The sequence below is a fragment of the Lynx canadensis genome, chromosome F2, assembly GCF_007474595.2.
Source record: "Lynx canadensis isolate LIC74 chromosome F2, mLynCan4.pri.v2, whole genome shotgun sequence".
Classification (NCBI taxonomy): domain Eukaryota; kingdom Metazoa; phylum Chordata; class Mammalia; order Carnivora; family Felidae; genus Lynx; species Lynx canadensis.
Genome location: NC_044320.2, coordinates 28,939,222 through 28,961,398, shown reverse-complemented (window position 1 = coordinate 28,961,398; position 22,177 = coordinate 28,939,222). Strand labels below are relative to the sequence as shown.

The 22,177-nt window shown below is 37.5% G+C and overlaps 1 protein-coding gene across 1 annotated transcript in view; it reads right to left on the bottom strand.

Annotated features, from left to right (window-relative positions):
* Positions 1-21,971, bottom strand: part of NUDCD1 (NudC domain containing 1) — an 80,735-nt gene extending 58,764 nt beyond the window's left edge. The window contains exons 1-2 of the mRNA XM_030304304.2: positions 21,749-21,971; positions 8,766-8,920 (exon numbers count right to left, since the gene is read on the bottom strand). Coding sequence (XP_030160164.1) covers positions 8,766-8,920; positions 21,749-21,866 — 273 coding nt within the window. The 5' untranslated portion in view covers positions 21,867-21,971. The remainder of the gene's footprint in view (positions 1-8,765; positions 8,921-21,748) is intronic.
* Positions 21,972-22,177: the final 206 nt, after the last annotated feature.

Below are 22,177 nucleotides of genomic sequence, written 5' to 3'. Positions count from 1 at the left end.
CTTCAAACAGCAAGTCAATTTCTTGCTACTGATCCGAAAAATAAGAAGCACGGTATTCTTCTACACCACAGTTGCAGAGTTTTTCAAAACTTGGTCACTGATGGGGCTCCTGGGTGGCTCAGCTGGTTAACCATCTGACTTCAGCCTAGGTCATGATCTCTCCATTCCCGAGTTTGAGTCCTGTGTCGGGCTCTATGCTGACAGCTCAGAGCCTGGAGCCTGTTTCAGATTCTGTGTATCCCTCTTTCTCTGCCCCTCCACTACTCACGCTCTGTCTCTGTCTCTCTCTCAAAAGTAAATAAACATTTAAAAAAAAATGTGGTCACTGGACCACAGTCATTTAACATACCTGATAAAATGCAGATTCTCAGACCATGACCAACCTGACATACTGAATCAGAATCTTGAAGAACCATAAACTTAAATTAGCCTTTCTTTTTATCAATTACTCCAAGTGATTCTGATGTGCATTACATACAGTTTGAAAACCAAAGACAAAAGCTGAACTAAGCAAAAAAACTAAAACAATCCCAGACATGGGTCTTTAAAAATAAAATAAAAATATCCTTCTAAAGTTTGATTAAGGAAAAAGAAAGAACAGAGAAAGGAAAAACAGAAGATAATCTTAAGAGCATAAACATGCAAATTTATAGCAACAAATCTGAAAACTTAAAAAGAAATGAATGATCTTCTCTAACAAAAAAATATATTACAAAATTACCCGGAAAACAGAGTTTGACTAAACCAATTACCATAGAATAAATTGGATAGGTAATTGGAAGACTAACACTGAAAAGGACAAAGGGATAGAAGACAGGTCCAAAAAGGATCTTTATTTATATAAGGAACAGATCATTCCAATCTTAAATTGTTCTAGCTCCAGAAAGCTCTCCTTTAGGCCAGCAAAACCTTAATGAAATTCTGACATATTCACCAAAAAAAAATTAAAGAAACCACTATAATTTGTGAAAGTACAAATATTTGAAAAATAAAATATCAGAAAATAGAAGCCAATATTGTATGAAAAGAATATATTCTTACCAAAAAAGGCTTATCCAGGAAATTAAGCAATTTAATAAATGTATCAATTTAATTCACTACATTGATAATTAATGAAAATCATATAATTATTAACAGTAAGTGGGTGCTGAAAAGCATTTGATAAAATACAGCAGAACAGAAACCGAAGGAAGCAACTTTAAAAAAATGAAGGGGCACGTGGGTGGTTCAATGGGTTAAGTGTCTGACTTTGGCTCAGGTCATGATCTCATGGTTTGTGGATTCAAGCCCCACACAGGGCTCTGTGCTGACAGCTCAGAGCCTGGAGCTGCTTCAGATTCTATGTCTCCCTCTCTCTCTGCCCCACCCCACTCATGCTCTGTTTCTCTCTGTCTCTCAAACATAAATAAGTGTTAAATAAACAAACATTTAAAAAAATAAAATAAAATAATAAAGGCTATTTATCAAAACCAACAGTATTTTCTTAAGTAAATTAAAAAGCCATTATAATTAAAATCAAGAGCTAAACAAGGATACCTGCAACCCCCATTATTATTCAACATTGTTTCAGAGGTTCTATCTTGTAACAGCAATAAGACAAAAATGGAATAGCAGGGGAATGTTATTTCCATGTTCGAAAACATTAGAAAAGGAGAGATAAAACTGTTTCTTGTTGCTGATGATATAATTGTACCTTTTGAAAACCTAAATGGGAGTAAGTAAAAATTACTAAATTATCAAATAAGGTGGCTGTTATTTCAATGTTTATACAATAAGCATCTAAAAAAATAGCAAAACTTTATTAACAATGGGCTGAAACCTCAAAATTCTTAAGAATAAATTTAATAAAATGAGCATAAAGTCAAAGGAAAACTAGAAAACTCTTACTTAAGGACATAAAAGCATACCTAAATAAATGGAAAGACATACCATGTTCTGGGGTGGAAAAAAAAAATCATAAAAATACCATTTCTCTCCAAAACAATATAAATTCCCCACTGCAGGAAAAAACTGGAGATTTCTCTAATTTTAACTAGACTGACTCTGGCCACCAGGCCCAGCTAAACATAGGGGTAAAGAACTCTACTGAAAGAAAGGAGGGGAATGAGTTAGATCCCCACATATTAAAAGATGGTACCACAAACTTTTTCCTTTTGCTTGCATCTCAGAAAACAGGATCATACCTTATACCCCTCAGACAAGAACCTAGAGGACTCCTCTCTGGGGACAACTCTCCAGCCCAGGAGATAAACCTGCAAAAACCAAAATTTGGAGCCAGGGATCCTCAAACATAGTGTCACCTCACCAGCTGAAAAAAAAAAGGTATATGGTAGGTCTTTTCCATACAAGATCTAATACATTACAAGATCTAATAAATTAATATTAGAGTGTGTATTATACACGTTTTCTTTTTTTTTTTTTTTAATGTTTATTTATTTTTGAGAGAGAGAGAGAGAGAGAGAGAGAGAGAGAGACAGAGTGTGAGCAGAGGAGGGGCAGAGAGAGAGGGAGACCGAATCTGGAGCAGGCTCCAGGCTCTGAGCTATCAGCACAGAGACTAATGCGGGGCTCAAACTCACAAACTGTGAGATCATGACCAGAGCCAAAGTCAGACACTTGACCGACTGAGCCACCCAGGCGCCCCTATTATACTGAATAATTCAAGGACCTTAGCTAAACAGAGAATGCATATGAAGTGCTCAAAGAGTTCAAGGATGAGATGATAAATGAGAACTATGAAAGAAAGCAACTTGAGGAAACTTTCAAGCCCTGTGTTCTAAATTATGATACCTTATTGCTTGTCAATAAAAATTAAAAAAAAAACTTCCTAATTTTATCAGGAAGCTAAACAAACTTAAATATACATTATACATATGGAAAGGTGTATACTTTTTTGAACAAAAGAGATTGTTATTTCAATGTCAAGTTCAAACTGGGGAAGCAAGAGAAAGAAATTCAGTTGACCCTTGGACAATGAAGGTTTGAGCTGCAACAGTTCACTTATAAGTGAATTTTTTACAATTCAGTACTGTAAACCTATTTTTTCTCTTATGATTTTCTCAGTAACATTTTCTTTTCTCTAGCTTACTTTATTGTAGGAATACAGTACACAATACATACAACATATAAAATATGTGTTAAGATTTCTGGTCAACAGTATGGTATTAGTTAAGTTTTGGGGGAGTCAAAACTAGCACTTTTCTATTGCACAGTGGAGGAGGGGTTTAATGCTCAGATATCCGGTGTTGTTCAGGGTCAACTGTAGTTCATATTCTGCTGTGAATTAATAAACTGGAAGAGACTATTTTGTATGATGCAGAATTCCCAGTGCTTATGACAATGTGTAACATATAGCCGGTATTCAATAAATATGTTGAAGATTGAGTGAATAGTACAAATCAGACTATGTGACTGAGTTAGGCTCTGGAAGTCAATATTCTTAGGGAATTTACAGATATTAGATTTGTCTTCCTAAAAAAACAAAACACAACAGAATCTAAAAAATATAAAAGCCCTTAAAGTTAAAAGATACAATAAAATATGAATTATGCATATGTAGATTATGGACATGTATAATCATGTATAGGTAATATACTGCACATGTATGTCAGGCATTTGGCTCATATGTACAGGCTATCCTAGTACATAGTGTATATAGAGTGTGTATGTATACAGTGTTTTTATTTTTAATGAGCCTATAAGTAGAGAAACTAAACTAAATAAGGAATTGTAACTAGTTATTCTAATATGTCCACAGAAGCTAGCAAATGGGTCAGGAAAAGGGATCAAAGACATATTAGTCTTTGTCCAGATTCCATGTCAAATAAGCACTCTTATTAAAATTACAGTATTTGAGGGGTGCCTGGTGGCTCAGTTGGTTGAGTATCCAATTTCTGCTCAGGTCATGATCTCACAGTTCCTGGGTTTGAGTCCCACATTGGGCTCTGTGCTGACAGCTCAGAGCCTGAAGCCTACTTTGGATTCTCTCTCTCTCTCTCTCTCTCTCACTCTCACTCTCACTCTCACTCTCTCTCTGCCCCTCCCCCACTTGTGTGCATGTGCGCTTTCTCTCAAAATAAACACCAAAAAATTTTTTTTTAATTTACAGTATTTGATTTCCTTTGAAAACTTTCCAATGGGAGAAGAAAACTATATTGACCAGTCCACACTGCTTATAATATTTCAAATGCTACCATTAAACTTTCTTTCCACATTTCCAATCAATCTTGTGATTTAAATTGGAAATTAGTATCCCAAATCACAATTATCAACAAGTAAACTGATAAAACCAAGCTTCTGGCCCAAAACTGTGACCCTACCATATCCTCTCCCAGCCAAGCATAGTACAAAAATGAATCAAAGAATCAATTATCTTTTTAATATTTCTCTTGGCTTAACACATGACTGTTCCTCCCTCCCTTCACACCCTGGCTTCTGCTCACCTTGCCATCCTCATCTCCAACCAAAGCCTGCATACATACTATTTTGGTCCTTCCATACATACACTGTGTTTTAGCAAACCAATCTAGAGTGCCTGTAGTGCACACATGTGCCTGTGGAAGTTTGCTGAATGTGCCTTTTAAGTCATGTGCAGACACAGCTGCCTCAATCTGCATGGCAAATTAACTGATCCTTCAAAATTCTGTTAAAGTGACAACTCCTCTGAAACTTCTTGGAACACTTCATCTCTCAACATTTATCATTTCCTCCTCTGTACTAGGTCTGCATCTTATCCCTACTTCCACTGTTACATGTTATCAATTTATTTGTGTATGTGGCTACTAAGCATAATAGCATTCAATAAATGTTTGCTGAGGAATATATATAAAGTATATATTTGTAATACATAATACATATTCATACGTATAATAAAAATATATAACTAAGTACATATAATATAGAAGTAAATATTTATTATTCAGTAAAGTTATTTATCTCAATAAACCAAAGACTCATACCTGAACCCAGAGAAGAAATAAGAAGAGGAAGATCCTATCAAGAATGAAAAGACAACTACAAAGGATAAGAACAAGCTTTAAACAGTTGTTGTTATTTCAACAAACATACTGACCAAATCTTCTGCTGGATGGCAGGATTATAGAAAAATAAGAAAAACCCAGGGCCTAGACCAAGGGTCGGCAAACTACAGTCAATAGTTTGGAATTGAGCTTGGAATGCAGTCACATTCATTCATTTACATATCGTCTAATGCTGTTTTCACACTACCACACCAAAACGGAGCAGTTGTGACATAAGACTGTCTAACCTACAAACTGTACAATATTTATTATTTGGTCCTATGCAGAAAAAGTCTTGCAAACCTCTGGCCTAGAAGGAATTAAAAGTCCACATAGATCTGAGAGCCAATGGTTTGAATATTCCCAGAGGAGCAAAGTGAGGATGTCAGGGAAAGCTTAATAGAAGAGATGGTTTGCTAGGTCTTAAGTAAAGACCGGGAAGCAACCTGGCAAGAACTAAGAAAAAATGTTCCAGGTAGAGTTAATCACATGAAAAATGAGCAGAGGACAACAGGATACAGGGCATGTCTCAGTAACTGCAAGAGTTGGTATTGCTAGAGACTAGTGTACAAAATGGCAAAACACAAGGTTGGAGAGAAGAGCACAATAAACTGTATACACCAATGAGGAGTTTGTATTTTAAAAATAGATCACTTTGTGTTTACACTTGCTAAAAAAAATAAAAAACAGACATACAGAAAAACAAACTACCTCTGGAAGGACACACCAGAAACTAATAAAAAGAATTTACAAGAAAACACAAATAAATGGAAAGATATTCCATTCTCATGGATTGGAAGAATCAATGTTAAAATGTCTATACTACCCAAAGCAATCTACAGATTCAATGCAATCCCAATTAAAACTCCAATGGCATTTTTCGCAGAAATACAACAATCCTCAAATTTGTATGGAACTACAAAAGACCTCAAAAAGCTAAAGCAATCTTGAGAAAGAAGGAACAAAGCTGGAGGCATCATGCTTCCTGATTTCAAAATACTTTACAAAGCTACAATCATCAAAACAGTATGGAAGTGGAGGTCAATGAGACAGAGTCCAGAAATAAAATCACACATATACGATCAATTAATTTACAATGAAAGAGCCAAGAGTATACAATAGGGAAAAGACAGCCTTTTCAATAAATGGTCTTCAAAAAACCGGACAGCCACATGCAAAAGAATGAAACTGGACCCCTATATCATACACAAAAATAAACTGGATTAAAGACTTGAATGTAACCTGAAGCCATGAAACTCCCAAAAGAAAACATAAGTGGTAAACTCCTTGACATTGGTCTTAGCAATGATTTTTTTGAATCTGACACCAAAAGCAAAGGCAACAAAAACAAAAATAAATGAGTGGAACTACATCAAACTAAACAGCTTCTGCAAAGGAAATGATCAACAAAATGAAAAGTCAACCTAGGGAATGAGAGAAAATATTTGCAAATCATAGGGTATCAAAATATATAAAGAACTTATACAATAGCAACCCACCCTCCCCCCCAAAAAAACCCACAAAAAATCTGATTAAAAAATGGGAGTGGTGCCTGGGTGGCTCAATCGGTTAAGTGTCCAACTCTGGATTTCAGCTCAGGTCATGATCTCACAGTTCGTGAGTTTGAACCCCGCATCAGGCTCTACGTTGACAGCACAGAGTCTGCTTTGGATTCTCTCTCTGCCCCTCCCCTGCTCTGCTCTCTCTCAAAATAAATAAATAAACATGCTTAAAAAATGGGCAGAGCATCTGAGCATTTTTCCAAAGAAGACCTAGAGACAGCCAAACTATATGAAAACAACTATGACAGCAACTATATGAAAACTTGCTTCAATATCACTCATCATCAGAGAAATGCAGATCAAAACCACAATGAGATTATCACTGCATACCTACCAGAATGGTTATTATTAAAAAGACAAGAAGTAACAAGTGTTGGAAAAGATGTGGAGAAAAGGAAATTCTCATGTACTGTTGGTGCGAATGTAAACTGGTGCAGCCACTATGGAAAACAGTATGAAGGTTTCTCAAAAAGTAAAAACAGAACTACCTTATGACCCAGTGATTCCACTTCTGGATATTTATCCCAAGAAAATAAAAACACTAACTTGAAAAGATATATGTATCCTTATGTTCACTGCAGCATTATTTACAATAGTCAAAAAACAAAAAACAAAAAACCTAAGTGTCCATCAATAGATGAATGGATAAAGGAAATGTGTCATTATATAAAAAGTGGAATATTTTATTTAGCCATAAAAAGGAATGAAACTTGCCCTTGGTGACAATATGGATGGTCCTTAAAGGCATCTTGCTAAGTGACATAAGTCAGAAAAGACAAATAACCTATTAATCTTACATGTGGAATCAAAAAAAATTCAATCCATGATTCTGTAGATGCAATGTAGAGGTGTGCTAGAAAGAGCAGAGAGCAGTTAGGAAGCTATTATCATTCTACTGACCGTTTAAAGCAAATACATTAACAATCTATTGTGGAATTTACAACATATGAAGTAAAATATAGGATAAAAATAGCTTGAAGGGTAAAAGGGAAATAGAAGGAATTACTACCATAAAGTTTTAGTGTTAGAGGCAGACTATTACCATTTAAGGATGAATACTACAATCTCTACATTAACCATTAAAAAAAAAAATAATAGTATAAACAGGTTTAGATAAAAAGCCAAGAGAAAATTAAATGGAATTTTAAGAAAATTTGACTAATTCTAAAACAGGCAGGAACAAAGGGATAAAGAACAAAGAACAGATGGGACAAACTGAAAAGACAGGAAAATGGTAACATAAACCCAACCATATCAGTAATTACATTAAATATAAATGTCCTAAGCCCTTCATTTAAAGGACAGATTGTCATGCTAGATACAAAACAAGACCCAACTATATGTTGTTTATAAGAGACACACTTTAAAAATAAGAACACTGTCATGTCAGGATGGTTGAGTGGTCTAAGGCATCAGACTAAAAACAACAACACTGATAAAGTGAAAGAAAAAAGACAGAAAAAGATGAATACTACTAATAAAAAAAGATATCACACTATATATTAATATTGGAAGATTTCAAGACAAACAAAAACCCTTCCCAGAGTCTAGAGATAAAAAGGGCATTTCATAATGCTAAAAGGACAAATCCATAGCAGACAAAATGTTTGTGCCTCAATTAGCATGATTAAAAATACATAAAGCAAGAATTAAAAGGAAAAATAAACAAATTCACTGTCATAGTCAGAGTTAATACTTCACATTAGAAAAAGCAGACATGAACAGTTACATTAACATTGATCTATAAAATCCATTAGAATTGTTGCTCGTTGGTGGGTGTGGAGGGGAATAATAAGTGATAAGAACAAAGGGAAAAATTAAAATTGAATTAAACAGAACAGAGCCTTATATAGATTAACGATAGGATTCCATAGATTAAAGATATGTGTACCTCAATTCTCTGGATATCAGATTTTTTTTTTTTACATTTGTTTATTTTTGAGAGACAGAGAGAGACAGTGCTAGCAAGGGAGGGGCAAGGCAGGGGCGAGAGAGAGAGAGAGACAGACAGACAGACAGACAGACAGACAGAATCAGAAGCAGGCTCCAGGCTCTGAGCTGACCTGAGCCAAAGTCGGACGCTTAACCAACTGAGCCACCCAGGTGCCCCTGGACATCAGATTAAAAATGAAAATTAAGAATCAGATTTATTGGAAAATCCTCTTATTACAGGTATTTTTCTTACCAGCATCACTGTTAAATTCATAACTCTTCCAAGGTTATCAATGTAGTAGACACTGTCTTGATACCATGAATCACTGTGTAGGTAATTATACATTCCAAAAGCATGCATGTGTTCCAGTGTATATTGATCATCTCGAAGTTTTACTTCTGCCACAGCTGAAATACAAGAAAAATAAACATAAATACAGGTTTCACTTTTGATTCTTTCTGCAGAATGCTCACAAGGTGAAGAAATCACAGAATGCTAATCACAAAGGCTTTAAGAACAAATTCACTATATTATTTATTCTAAAACAATTTTTAGACACCCACTAGGCACTGTGTGTAGAGGATAAACAGTGAATCAAACTGGCATGATCCCTGACAGTGGCCATAAGGGATAGGGTTTTTCATGCCATAACATCTTTTCTTTTAGGCACCTCTTCCTTATAATTATGAATAAAAAGAATGGGGAAATTCTAAAATTGGAGGATTTCCTGTCTCTGGGGCAAATATTAAGTCCATTTTATGTAGAGTTTTTATAGTTTTTAAAATGCTTTCACCTCTATATCTCATTAATTTTTTTTTACCACACATTAAGAAATAGAGAATGTTTTCATTATTTTTTTTCATAATTATGGAAATAAATGTAAGAACAAATGGTGATTTCTCCAATGTTTTATCAAATTTTTCCCAAGAGTACAGAACAAAATATTCTACCTGGACTAGAAACGAGGCTTCCTGAAGAACAGTGTTTTGCACTGGGCATTAAGCGATTTCTATAACTTTATTTTACTTTTCTCCACCTTTATTGTGATATAATTGGCATATTACACTGTGTAAGTTTAAAGTGTATAACATAATATACTTTATATATGAACATATTGTGAAATGATTAGCACAGTAAGTTTACTTAACACATCATCCGTCACCTAGTTATTTTTTTCTTGTGATGAGAACTTTTAAGATCCACTCTCTTTACTATTTCCATAATTTTATTCGGCTAAATGTAATCTCACTTTCTTCCTTCACATGCAGATAGGAACCCTTACCACTCAGGGCTGCCCATGACATAGAATTAGTTTCTGCTCTGACAGAAAATATAAAAGTAAACTATGCTGGGCCAATACCTTACCTTAATATAAAACTCAACTTACTGTATTCTAATTTCAAGTGTTTTTTTTTTTTTTCCATAACGTTCATCTGTTCCTACTTCTATTACCTGCTTTGAGGCCTGGCTGACTTATATTTATTCTCTGATTCATTCAGCAATAATTCAATAGGCACCAATGACACAATGATGAGCAAAGAGCACAGAATCTACCTCTTCAGCACTCATGATTCAGTAAGGAAATGGACATTAGTCAAATAATTCATAAATAAATATATAATGAAACTGCAATAAATGTTTGGAAGAAAAAGTTACTGGGTACCATAACACTGGGCACTGATCTGTGGAGGAGGGGAATTAACGAAAGCTTTCAGAAATATGACCCACGTTAGAAAGGATATAAGGTAAAGTTAACTTATGAAGAAATATATCTATACACACACACACACACACACACACACACACACACCCCTACTTACCATAGGCAGAAGGAAAAGCAGGCAAAAGCAGGAGGAAAAATTTGTGTTCAAAGAAACAAAAGATGGGTAACTACAAAGCACCATGGAGAACTGTACAAGAAAAGGCTACAGATAAACAGCTAGGGAACTAGGAAGGAATTGGATCATGAAAGACCTTGTCTTTATCAGTAAACTTAATGTAATTCATTTAAGAGTTTTTAAGCAGAAGAGTAAAGTTCAGATTCAAATTTATAAAAGATTACTTATAAGTACAATATGTAACACAGACGAAAGCAAAGCAAGGTAAAATCCACTGTGAATATTAATAAAGGGAAATCTCACTAGAAGTACAGAAAGGGAGGCCAGAAGGGGGAACCCCACCATTCAACATCAGTTACGGGAAGAACTGGCAATTGCAGACCACAACAGAAGAATATTCAATAGAAGAACCTTCAATTACAGGCCCCAACAGGGAAAAGATATACACTGCATCTCCTACAAGAAGCGGGACTACTCCTGTAACATAGCTAATGAGAAATCAACATTACCCTGTAGTTTTGCTGTTCTCCAATGACTTTCTTTCATTCAAAACAATCCTCCCCAACTTCCTCCTCCTTCTCCATAAAATAACATTCTTCTCCTTTGTTTGCTGGACTTGCCGATGGTTTTGCCAAAGTTTGCATGTCCCGAATTACAATTATCTAATAATCCCAAATAAACCCATTCTGCTGATAAAATAACTTGGGTTTTTTTCTTTAATTTTTTTTAAGTTTATTTATTTTTGAGACAGAGACAGAGCATGAGTGGGGGAAGGGAAGAGAGAGAGAGGGAGACACAGAATCTGAAGCAGGTTCCAGGCTCTGAGCTGTCAGCTTAGAGCTCAACACGGGGCTCGAACTTAAAAACTGAGAGTTCATGACCTGAGAGGAAGTCGGATACTTAACTGACCAAACCACCAGGTGCCCCAGGTGTTTTATTTTCAAGGTTTATGCCATAAAATCATTATAAACTTAGTTATGGATTTGATGAAGGTTGAGGAAATTGCTATTATATGATTCAAGGAAGTATTTATTTTATAAGGAACAGTTAGAAGTACATATTCCACTGATTAGGAGGGAAACAATCACCAATTCTTGGTTTTCTAGCACCACTGTGTGGATGAAACTCAATACTGCAAGAAATGTACATGGTAAAATAATGGCCCAAAGCAGTAATACTAGACAATGAATGACACGACAAATACATTTACTTCATATTTGTGCCAAAGCCCCCGGGCAATCCCAAACAAGAGGCTTCTTAGCCCTCTGCCTTATTACAACCTCTCATCTGTGAACATAAGGATCTGGAAAACTATTATTAGATGACTATGATATAGTCTAAGTCTTTTGTTGTTGCATTCTGACAAGATAATTTATGTAAGTTATTTGGACAAAGAAATGAGGATTGGGCATATTACATACTTAATAGTTTGTAAAAGCTGTTAGTGTACGGAAAAAAGCCGCATCTCTGGCCTCAAATGAGAAAGGTGAAGTTATCAGTGCATTTTTCATGTCAACCACCTTGAGTTTATAAAAGGAGAGGCAGAGTAATTGAAAGGCAAAAGCAGTGGAAAGCCTCCCAAGAAAGGAGGGGGAAAGCAAGGAGTATTAAATCTCTGCTGGGTTCGTGGAAATGGTGGAAGAAGGGGAACCTCTTTAACAGAAGGCTAAAAGGCCAGAGTAGTAAAAATTTTATTTATTATTACCTTGCATTAGAAATAAAAGAGCTTTGCTAAAAATTCCTTCTCTTTCAGTCTTTTAAAAAGAACTTAGGGCCTGACAAGAAGAAAATTTCCCTTTATCTTTACCTAAATTTCTTTTTTTTTTTATGTTTTTATTTTATTTTTGAGACACACAATGAGAGCGGGGGAGGGGCAGAGAGAGAGGGACAGAGTCTGAAGCAGGCTCCAGGCTCTGAGCTGTCAGCATAGAGCTCAACGTGGGGCTTGAACTCACAGACTGCAAGATCATGACCCAAGCCAAAGTCAGGCACCCAATTGACTGAGCCACCCAGGGGCCCCATCTTTACCTAAATTTCTTACAAAACCTGTATGAAACCTCAAAAATCTGTATTTCTCATTCATAAATTATGTATTGAATGTCTACTATGTGTACTGTGCTTGGCAGTGGATATAACACTAGTAAGTATAAAACAGACATGATCCTTGTAATGGTGTTAACAATGGTTACAATTACTGCTTCTTGTCCTTTCAAAATACACTACTACATTGAACCACATGAAATTGCCAATATTCAACTCTTTTGACCCAATTAAATATGATTCATTCTAATACTGACAGAAGCAAAGTATAGTACTTTTAAAAAAGCAGGGGTAAAGGCAAAGAACATTAAATGTTACCTTACGGAGGTCACTTCTTAGATTATTTATCTTTTAATCACACCCAATGAATTAAGTCTTCTGGCCAAGTTACTTACTGAGTTTGCTATTTGTGTATAAAAGAAGATAAAAATGCAAAAAAAAAAAAAAAAAAAGAGTACAGTAGCCCCCCCAGCCCACTCCCCTTATCTGCAAGGCATACGTCCTAAGATCCCCAGTGGATGCTTAAAATCAGATACTGATCCCTATATATAATGTTTTTTCCTATACATACATACGAATAATAAAGTTTAATTTGTAAATTAGGCCTAGTCAGAAATTAACAATAACTAATAATAAAATAAAGCAATTGTAACAGTATACTATCATAAAAGCTACATGAATGTGGTCTCTCTTTCAAAATATCTTATTGTACTGTACTCACCCTTCTTCTTGTGATGACTTGAGATGATAACATGCCTGTATGATCAGATGAAGTGATGTGAATGACACAGGCACTGTGATATAGTGTTAGGCTACTGCTGATCTTCTGACAGTATGTCAGAAGGAGGATCGTCTCTGCTTCTACACTGCAGTTGACATGGGTAACTGAAACTGTAGAGAGCAAAACTAAAACTGTAACTACTGTGCAAGTCTGTATTATGAATTCTGAAGCAAGATTTATGGAACACAGCAGAAATAGAATTCAGAGCATTGTTCCCACTAACCTATTTTATACAATGTTTCTGCAAAAATTAACACAGTCATCTACCACTCTTCCCCATATTTTCCACCCTAAAAGCAGATATCAATTTTACAGTAAACTCTACATAAATCCAACGGTGACATAGCTCTTTTCTTCCTTTAGTCCAACTATAGCCTAAATCTTCACCGGCTTCTATTCTCCCTCCCCTGAAGAAATAGCCCATAGATCATTAGAAAAGGCATGAGCTTTGGAGTCTGATTTGCCAGTGTCAAGTAGCTTTATTAAGTTACTAGCCTTTCCACCCCATCTCCTCATCTGTAATGAAAATCAATAACACTTGTCCTATGAAATTAGTAACAAGCTTAACTTTAAACATGTAAATGGTGGGGCACCTGGGTGGCTCAGTCGGTTAAGGTCCAACTTCGGCTCAGGTCATGATCTCACGGTCCGTGGGTTTGAGCCCCGCGTCGGGCTCTGTGCTGACAGCCCAGAGCCTGGAGCCTGTTTCAGATTCTGTGTCTCCCTCTCTCTGCCCCTCCCCTGTTCATGCTCTGTCTCTCTCTGTCTCAAAAATAAATAAACGTTAAAAAAAAAAGTTTCAAACATGTAAATGGTATTCTAAACAAGTACCATACTTGTTATATGGTACATATTTAGAAAGAGAAGTGTGATTTTCCTGTTTCTCTTCTTCTGTCCAAGGTTAATTCTCACATGGTTGCTTATTATTCCATTCTCTTCTACCTCTTCTAGAATTAGAGAGAAGTTTTGGGCACTCACACAAGGCTCAGAACTATGACTGTTACCAACAGGTAGAATGGAGAAAACACCTAATTCACGGGATAATGGGTAGAACACACAGAAAAGTACTGTCTCAGTAGTGGGGAATAATTAGCCCTTGACTGAGCATTGCTCCAGACCAGTGTAACAAATCATTAAAAAGACTAAATGAAATTAATGTTTCCAGTAACTCAACTGTAACCCAAAATCAAGTTCAAGAAGATTTAGAAGAATATAAATCTATTCTCCAGCCAACAAGGTAAAATTCACAATTTCTAGTGTCCAAATGTTACTCGGCAAAGAGGAAAAAAAAAAAAAACACAATGAAGAGAATAATCAATCAACAGAAGCTCAACATAACTGATACATAAGTTATAATTAGCAGAATAGAACACTGAGTTATTATATTAAAGTACATTCCATTGTCCAAAACAACAAAGACAAAAAAGATGTAAAAAGTACATTCCATACATTAAAAACAGACGTGAAAAATGTAAAAGATGAAAACTACAACATCTATGATGAAAAATACACATGATGGGAATAACAACAAATCAGACACTGCAAAACAACAGTGAAGCTAAAGGCATGAAAATAGAAATTATCCAAAATAAAGTAGAGGGGAAAAAAAAGAATACAAAAAACACACAAAAATCAAGAGCACTGATAACCTGGGGTCAATTTCCAGCAATCTAAAAATGGGCAACTGGGGGTGCGTGGGTGGCTTTGTCGGTTAAACGTCTGACTCTCAATCTCAGCTCAGTCAGGATGTCACAGTTCATGGGATCAAGCCCTGTGTCAGGCTCGGTGCTGTTAGCCCAGAGCTTGCTTGAGATTCTCTCTCTCCCCCCTCTATGCCCCTTCCCTGTGTTCTCTCTCTCTCTCTCTCAAAAATAAATTTCAAAAAAATAAAAATAAAAGATACAAATGGGCAACTGGATTCCTTAAAATAAAGAAGAGGAAGAAAAAAACTGAAAAAAAATAATGGCTGGACATTTTATAAACTTGAAAACTATAAACCCACAGATCTAGACAGACCAACAAACTCAAAAGCACATGAAGAAAAAAAAAACCACAGCAAGGTAATGTAATCAAACTGCTCAAAAGCAATGCAAAAGAGAAAAAACATATGTCATATATAAAAGAATAAAGATGGAAAAACACCAGCTTTCTCATCAGAACCAATAAAAGCTAGAAGAGAGTGGGGCAACATCTTTAAAGTACATTTGACTTTTGAATGACACGGGTAAGGGGCACTGACTCTAGCACCTCGAAAATCCACATATAACTTTTTGACTCCCCGTAAATTTAACTACTAATAGCCTTCTGTTGACCAGAAATCTTACCAATAGCACAGTTAACACATATTCTGTATATGCTGTATATACTGTGGTCTTAAAATAAGCTAGAAAAAACAAAATACTATTAAGAAAATCATAAGGAAAACACAGTTACAGTCCTCCACTATATTTACTGAAAAAAATCCACATATAAATGGACCTGCATATTTCAAACCTACATTATTCAAGGGTCAAATGTACTGAAAGAAGAAAAGGTATAAACCTAGAATCCTACACATGGCAAAATGTCTTTTGAAAATACAAATTCAATAGCATAAAGGCCAGGAGGAAAGAAACAGAAGTATACTATTTTAGGGTCTTATATTATGAGCAAAGTGTAACATCATTTGAATATACCATGCAGTAAATTAAAGATGTATTATATTGGGGCACCTGGATGGCTTAGTCAGTTAAGCATCTGACTCTTGGTTTCCACTCAGGTGCTGATCTCATGACTCATGAGTTTGAGCCCCACATTGGGCTCTGCACTGGCAGCACAGAGCCTGCTTGAGACTCTCTGTCTCCCTTTCTCTTTGCTCCTCCCTGACTTGCACTCTCTCAAAAATAAATAAACATTAAAAAAAATCTTTAAAGATGTATACCATTAACTCTAAAGCAACTAGTAAAATACAAAGAGCGATAGCTAGTAAACCAAGAAATGTGATAACAATGAATTCTTAAGAAAATACTCAACCCAGGGGCACCTGGGTGGCTCAGTCAGTTAAGTGTCTGACTTGGGCTCAGCTCATGATCTCACAGCTGGTGAGTTCAAGCCCTGCGTCCAGCTCTGTGCTGACAGCTCACAACCTGGAGCCTGCTTCTGATTCTGTGTGTGTCTCTCTCTCTCTCTGCACCTCCCCTGCTTGTGTTCTGTCTCTCTCTCAAAAAGAAATAAACATTTTAAAAATTTTAGAAAAAAAAAAAAGAAAATACTCAATCCAAAAGAAGGAAGAAAAATGGAAATGGACAAAATGAAAAAAAAAAAAAAAAAAGGAAAATTCCATTTTCCCAGAGTAGGTAATACAAACAGAATACCACTAGCAAGATGAAAGATCAAACTAAAAAAAATCAATAATCACATCAAATATAAACAGCATAACGAAAAGGTAGAGATTGTCAGGTTGAATAAAGAAACAAGACTCAACTATTTCTGCCACTAAGAAATACATGTTAGATACTAAAACACAAAAGGTTAAAAGTTAAAAGGTAGAAACAAATACACACATTATGGTAATATTTAGCAAAAGAGCTGGAGTGAGGACATAATAATCAATAGCGTTTATGCAACATAACAGAGCTTCAAAATATACGAAGTAAAAATGAACAGAACTGCAAGAAAAAAGAAAAATCTACAATCGTAGTCAGAGATTTCAATATCCTTCTCTTACGCAGGCACGAGGTAAAAGTAATTATGCTGAGTAAAAGAAACAAGACAAAAAAGAATACATACTGTGTAATTCCATGTATATAAAACTCTAGAAAATGCACACTAATTTATAGTAACAGAGAACTAGCAGCAGTTGCTTAGGGACTGAAGGGGTATGTGGAGGAACAGAGTGCTAGTAACAGAAGGGCACAGGAAGTGCCCATTTTAAGTAGAGGAAGATCTGTATAAAATAGATGCCTAGAGGGGTGTCTGGGTGGTCAGTCGGTTAAGCATCCGACTCTTGGTTTCAGCTCAGGTCATGATCTCACCGTTTCATGAGTTCAAGCCCCAAGTTGGGCTCTGTGCTGGCATCGCAGAGCTTGCTTGGGATTCTCTCTCTCCCTCCCCCCACTCATGCTCTCTCTCAAATAAATAAATAAACTTTATAAAACTTTTTGCTTGTTCTTTAGCATAGAAAAACAAACTGGAACGCCTGGGTGGCTCAGTCACTTAAGTGCCCGACTCTTGATCTCAGCTCAGGCCATGATCTCATGGGTTCATCTCATCAAGCCTGTGTTTGGCTCTGTGCTGACAGCATGGAGCCTGCTTGCGATTCTCTCTTTCTCTCTCTCTCTTTCTCTCTCTCTCTCTCTCTCTCTCTCTCTCTCTCTCTCTTCCCCTGCCCTGCTCATGCTCTCTCTCTCTTTCAAAATAAATAAAATTTGGGGAGAAAAAGAAAAACACAAACTGACAGTTGTACTGTTTATATAGCAAAGGGAACTTTAGAACAATTTGCTAGTATTATTTAAAATAAGAGAATAAAAATGAGCCAGTACTAAAACTCCTCAAGATGAGAGCACATCTTCAACCTCACATTCTAAATGCAAAGCTTCACACACTGTCCACTAATGTTTTTGCTGAAATAATGTAAACTCCTTGGGTAATATAAAAGAAATCAAGTTGCCAAGAGGAGCTCCTCAATCATACCTCACCATCTCCAGAAATGACAATTTTTAAACAAACTAATCTCAGGGCACCTGGGTGGCTCAGTTGGTTAAGCATCCGACTCATCATTTTGGCTCAGGTTCGACTCTCAAGGTTTCATGGGTTTGAGCCCCACGCAGGCTCTATGCTGACAGTGCAGAGCCTGCTTGGGATTCTCTGCCTCTCTCTCTCTCTCTCTCTCTCTCTCTCTCTCTCTCTCTCTGTGCCCCTCCCCCACTCAGGCTATCTCTGTCCCTCTCAAAATAAATAAACTTAAAAAAATAAATAAATAAAAATAAAAGAATTAACCTCTTCATCATCATTCTCAGGTAGTAATTCTTTTTTATTTTTAAATATTTATTCATTTTTTTTTTTTTTGAGAGAGAGACAGATACAGAGCATAAGTGGGGCAGGAGCAGAGAAACAGGGAGACACAGAATCTGAAGCAGGCTCCAGGCTCTGAGCTGTCAGCACAGAGCCCGATGTGGGGCTCAAATCCACAAACCATGAGATCATGATCTGAGCAGAAGTTGGATGTTTAACACACTGAGCCATGCAGGTACCCCATCAGGTAGTAATTCTTAATGCAAGCCCCTCACATAAACTATGGCAAAAGCCTCCAAACTGGTCTCCCTGCCTCTATTCCTCCAATCTCCCAAATTCAGCTGCCACAGATCCTCTTTTTTTTTTTTTTTAAACATTTTATTTTATTTTTTGAGAAACAGAGAGAGACACAGCACAAGCAGGAAAGGAGCAGACAGAGAGGGAGACACAGAATCAGAAGCAGGCTCCAGGCTCTGAGCTGTCAGCAGAGCCCAACACGAGGCTCGAACCCACGAACTACACAATCATGACCTGAGCCAAAGTCAGATGCTTAACTGACTGAGCAACCCAGGAGCCCCCAGCCTCCACAGATGCTAAGAGTAAACCACTCAATCTCTAAATCTATCTGCTTTCTATTCTTAAAACCCTAAATGGCAGCTCATCCCAAACACAGATTCCAATACCAAAAATGGTGAAAAAAGGAAAAAACAATGACAACTTAGGAACTCGTTAATAAAGTTAATGTATTCAATTTAGAGGACTATTGTGAGAGTTTGCTTCCTGTTTTTTTGATGTTCAAATATCCTTTTACTTATGAAAGAATGGGTGAGGACATCACCGTGTTTAAGAAACATCTCCACTTAGGATGTATTATGCTAAGCTAAACAAGTCAGTCAGAGGAAGACAAATACCATACCATTTCACTCATATGTGGAATTTAAGAAACGAAACAGATAACATGGGAAGAGGGGGGAAAAGAGGGGGGCAAACCATAAGAGATTTTTAACTATAGAGAACAAACTAAGGGTTGATTGGGGTGGGGGGGGTGGATGGGAGGGATGGGCTAGATGGATGATGGGTATTGAGGAGGGCACTTGTGATGAACACTGGGTGACATGTAAGTGATGAATCACTAAATTCTACTCCTGAAACCAATATTACACTAGAATTTAAATAAACACTTGAAACAAACAAAAGAAACATCTCCACTTAGCAAATTAAAAAGTTGGCAAACCTTTGACAGCTGAACTTTATTTTTATCTATTTTTTTTTTAATCTTCATTCATTTCTGAGAGAGAGAGAGAGAGAGACAGAGTGTGAGCAGGGGAGGAGCAGAAAGAGAGGGAGACACAGAATCCGAAGCAGGCTCCAGGCCCTGAGCTGTCAGCACAGAGCCCGACATGGGGCCCAAACTCAGGTACCGTGAGATCATGACCTGAGCTGAAGGTGGACGCTCAACCGACTGAGCCACCCAGACGCCCCCTGAACTTTATTTTTAATTGTAAAAGCCCATGAAAAGAAATACTGACTCAGACACACCAGAGGTGCAAAGTCCACAAAACAGTGTCCTCATCTATCTTTCTAACTCATCTCTCATTCCCCAGATTTTTTCCTCCAGCAATACAGGACTGCGGCAGTGTCTTACACAAAACCCAATTACTCTTTCCCTTTTTTACTCACGCTTTCTCAGGAATGGAGTGACCTCAATAACAACTTCTTTTCCTCACTCATTCAATTTATTGAGTACCTATAATCTTAAGCGTGAGGGATACAGTAGTGAAGAAAAGAGAAACATTATCTTCATGGAGTCAGTCTAGTGGAGGAAAAAGATATCAAATAAATATAGAATTAAAAACTATGATAATACTGCTTTACAGAGAATGGAATGAAGGAGAATGAAATGGCAGGAAAGCTAGTCAATAAGCTACTATAGTTAAGGTAAAAAATAACTGATTTGGACAAGGGTGGAGGCAAGAAGTCAAATCTTGAGCTGACTGTACTTGCTGACAGACTGAACAAGGGGATAAAAGAAATACTTCATGACTCCAATATAAGCAACTATGTAGACTTGCACTAATAGTTCCAATTTTTTATGCCTCTCCGTCTTTGCTATGAGTTTGCTATACTGACTTTAAGGCTTGATGATATGACTTGCTTTGACCAATGGGACAAGAGCAAACTTTTTCCTGGCAGCAGCTTATAAAAGTGCCTGTGCACTGCTGGTTTTCTCTTGGAGTAAAAAGCCTGCTAAAGAATGAGACCACATGGAGAAAACCTAACTAAGTAGAAGCCATCTGAAATAATCCTATACCAATCTATAGCCAGAGAACCCCCAAACATATGAGGAAGTCCAGCCAAGAGCAGAGCGACAAAGCAGATGCATAGCTGAACAAAAATGCAGGAATAAGCCCAAGCCACGACTAGAAGAACCACCTACCTAACTTACAGACCTGTGAGCAACAATAACTGCTTACTCTTTTGAGCACTGAGTTTTGGGTGGCCTTTTCATGCATAAATTAAACATGATGGTACCATTTACTGATACAGGGTGGGAGAAGGAAAGTTAGGGAATGAAAAGAAAAACCAAGCTCATTTTATCTTACCTGAGTCAACTCTTACCTATTCTTAAAAACTCAACTTAGATATCAACTTCTCCAGGAAGCTTTCCCAGATCTCCAGGCTGGTTTGGAAAGATACTTAAGTACTAACATTGTGTTCTGTACATAACCAGATCACTGCCTTATCAGACTGCTCTAAATTTATCTGTTTATATTTTTTCTTCCCAAGTACCCAACTGCACTTTTATGTTACAGACTGTACCTCATTTATCTTGATTATATCAGCAGGTAACATAAAACAAGGTCTTGATAGAGGTTTCTGAATTTTATAAATCAATTAATAAACACTTATCTGATAAAATTTATTAAGTCTAGATCAGTATTTCTCAAAGTGTGATGCACTCAACACGCATCAGAATCAGTAGAGGTGTGTTAAAAATGCAAATCTCTGGGCCCTTTATCTTTAACGAAAATACCATTCATTACGTTCTAAGAACAAGGATGAATATTTTGGTCAGCCTCAAATACACACAAATAGAAGTGTAGGTACTAAATCAACGTTTCCTCAAAATTTCCTAGAGATATTCTCTAAGATAGTGTCCTTAGACTGACAGCACCTATGCAACTGAAAATCCTCTGAATTGCAATGGAGTTTCTAAGAAATGAATCTCCGCCATCTGGGAGGTCCTCCAAGGTGTGGCTTCTCAACCCACACGGTTACCGAGGATGCTAGAGAGCGAAAGCGGGGCCCAGGCCAGGGACGGACAAGCGCCCAGAGGCCAGGCAGCAGTTGCGTGACCGACCCTGGAACTCGGGCCGAGCCAGGCGAAGGAGACTCCCACTGGGTTCCGGGATGGGCTTCCCTCTCCAGAGGCGGCCATCCCCGGTCCACGCTAGCCCGACGGGATATACGGAAGGCCCCGGTCGCCTTGCTTGCCCAAGACAGAAAGGAAGAAAATGAGGAAAGGGTCCGGCTGCCAGCAGCCGAAAGTGGGGAGAGTGCCGGGGGTCGCCGCCGCTTCCCACCTGCGTCAAGCTCCAGCTGGTAACAGGGCAGCGGCTCGAGGGAGAGCTTGTAACCCTCGAAGCGGGGATCCAACAGAGGTCTCTTCACGCGCAGAGAGCAATTAGCAGCCACCTCCATAGCCTTCCTAGGTCGCAGCGTGAAAATTAATAAAGCTCTTGTTGAAAGGTCCGCGCTTCGCTCGTAGCACCGAGGCTGGCGGGCGGCGTGGTTCCCATCCCAGAAAACACTGCGGTGTGGGGCGCCGTCTGGGAAATGTAGTGTCCATGCGAAAGTTGACTCTGTTGCATGCCGGGCTATGTAGTCTTTCGGAGACTTAACGCCCGCACGACTGCAGGGTATGGACTTTCTTACCCAGAGGGCTGAGCTACCAGGAGGCGGCCCGCGCTGGTTAAATTCTCACATTTATAGGCAGGGTGGCGAGACCCCGC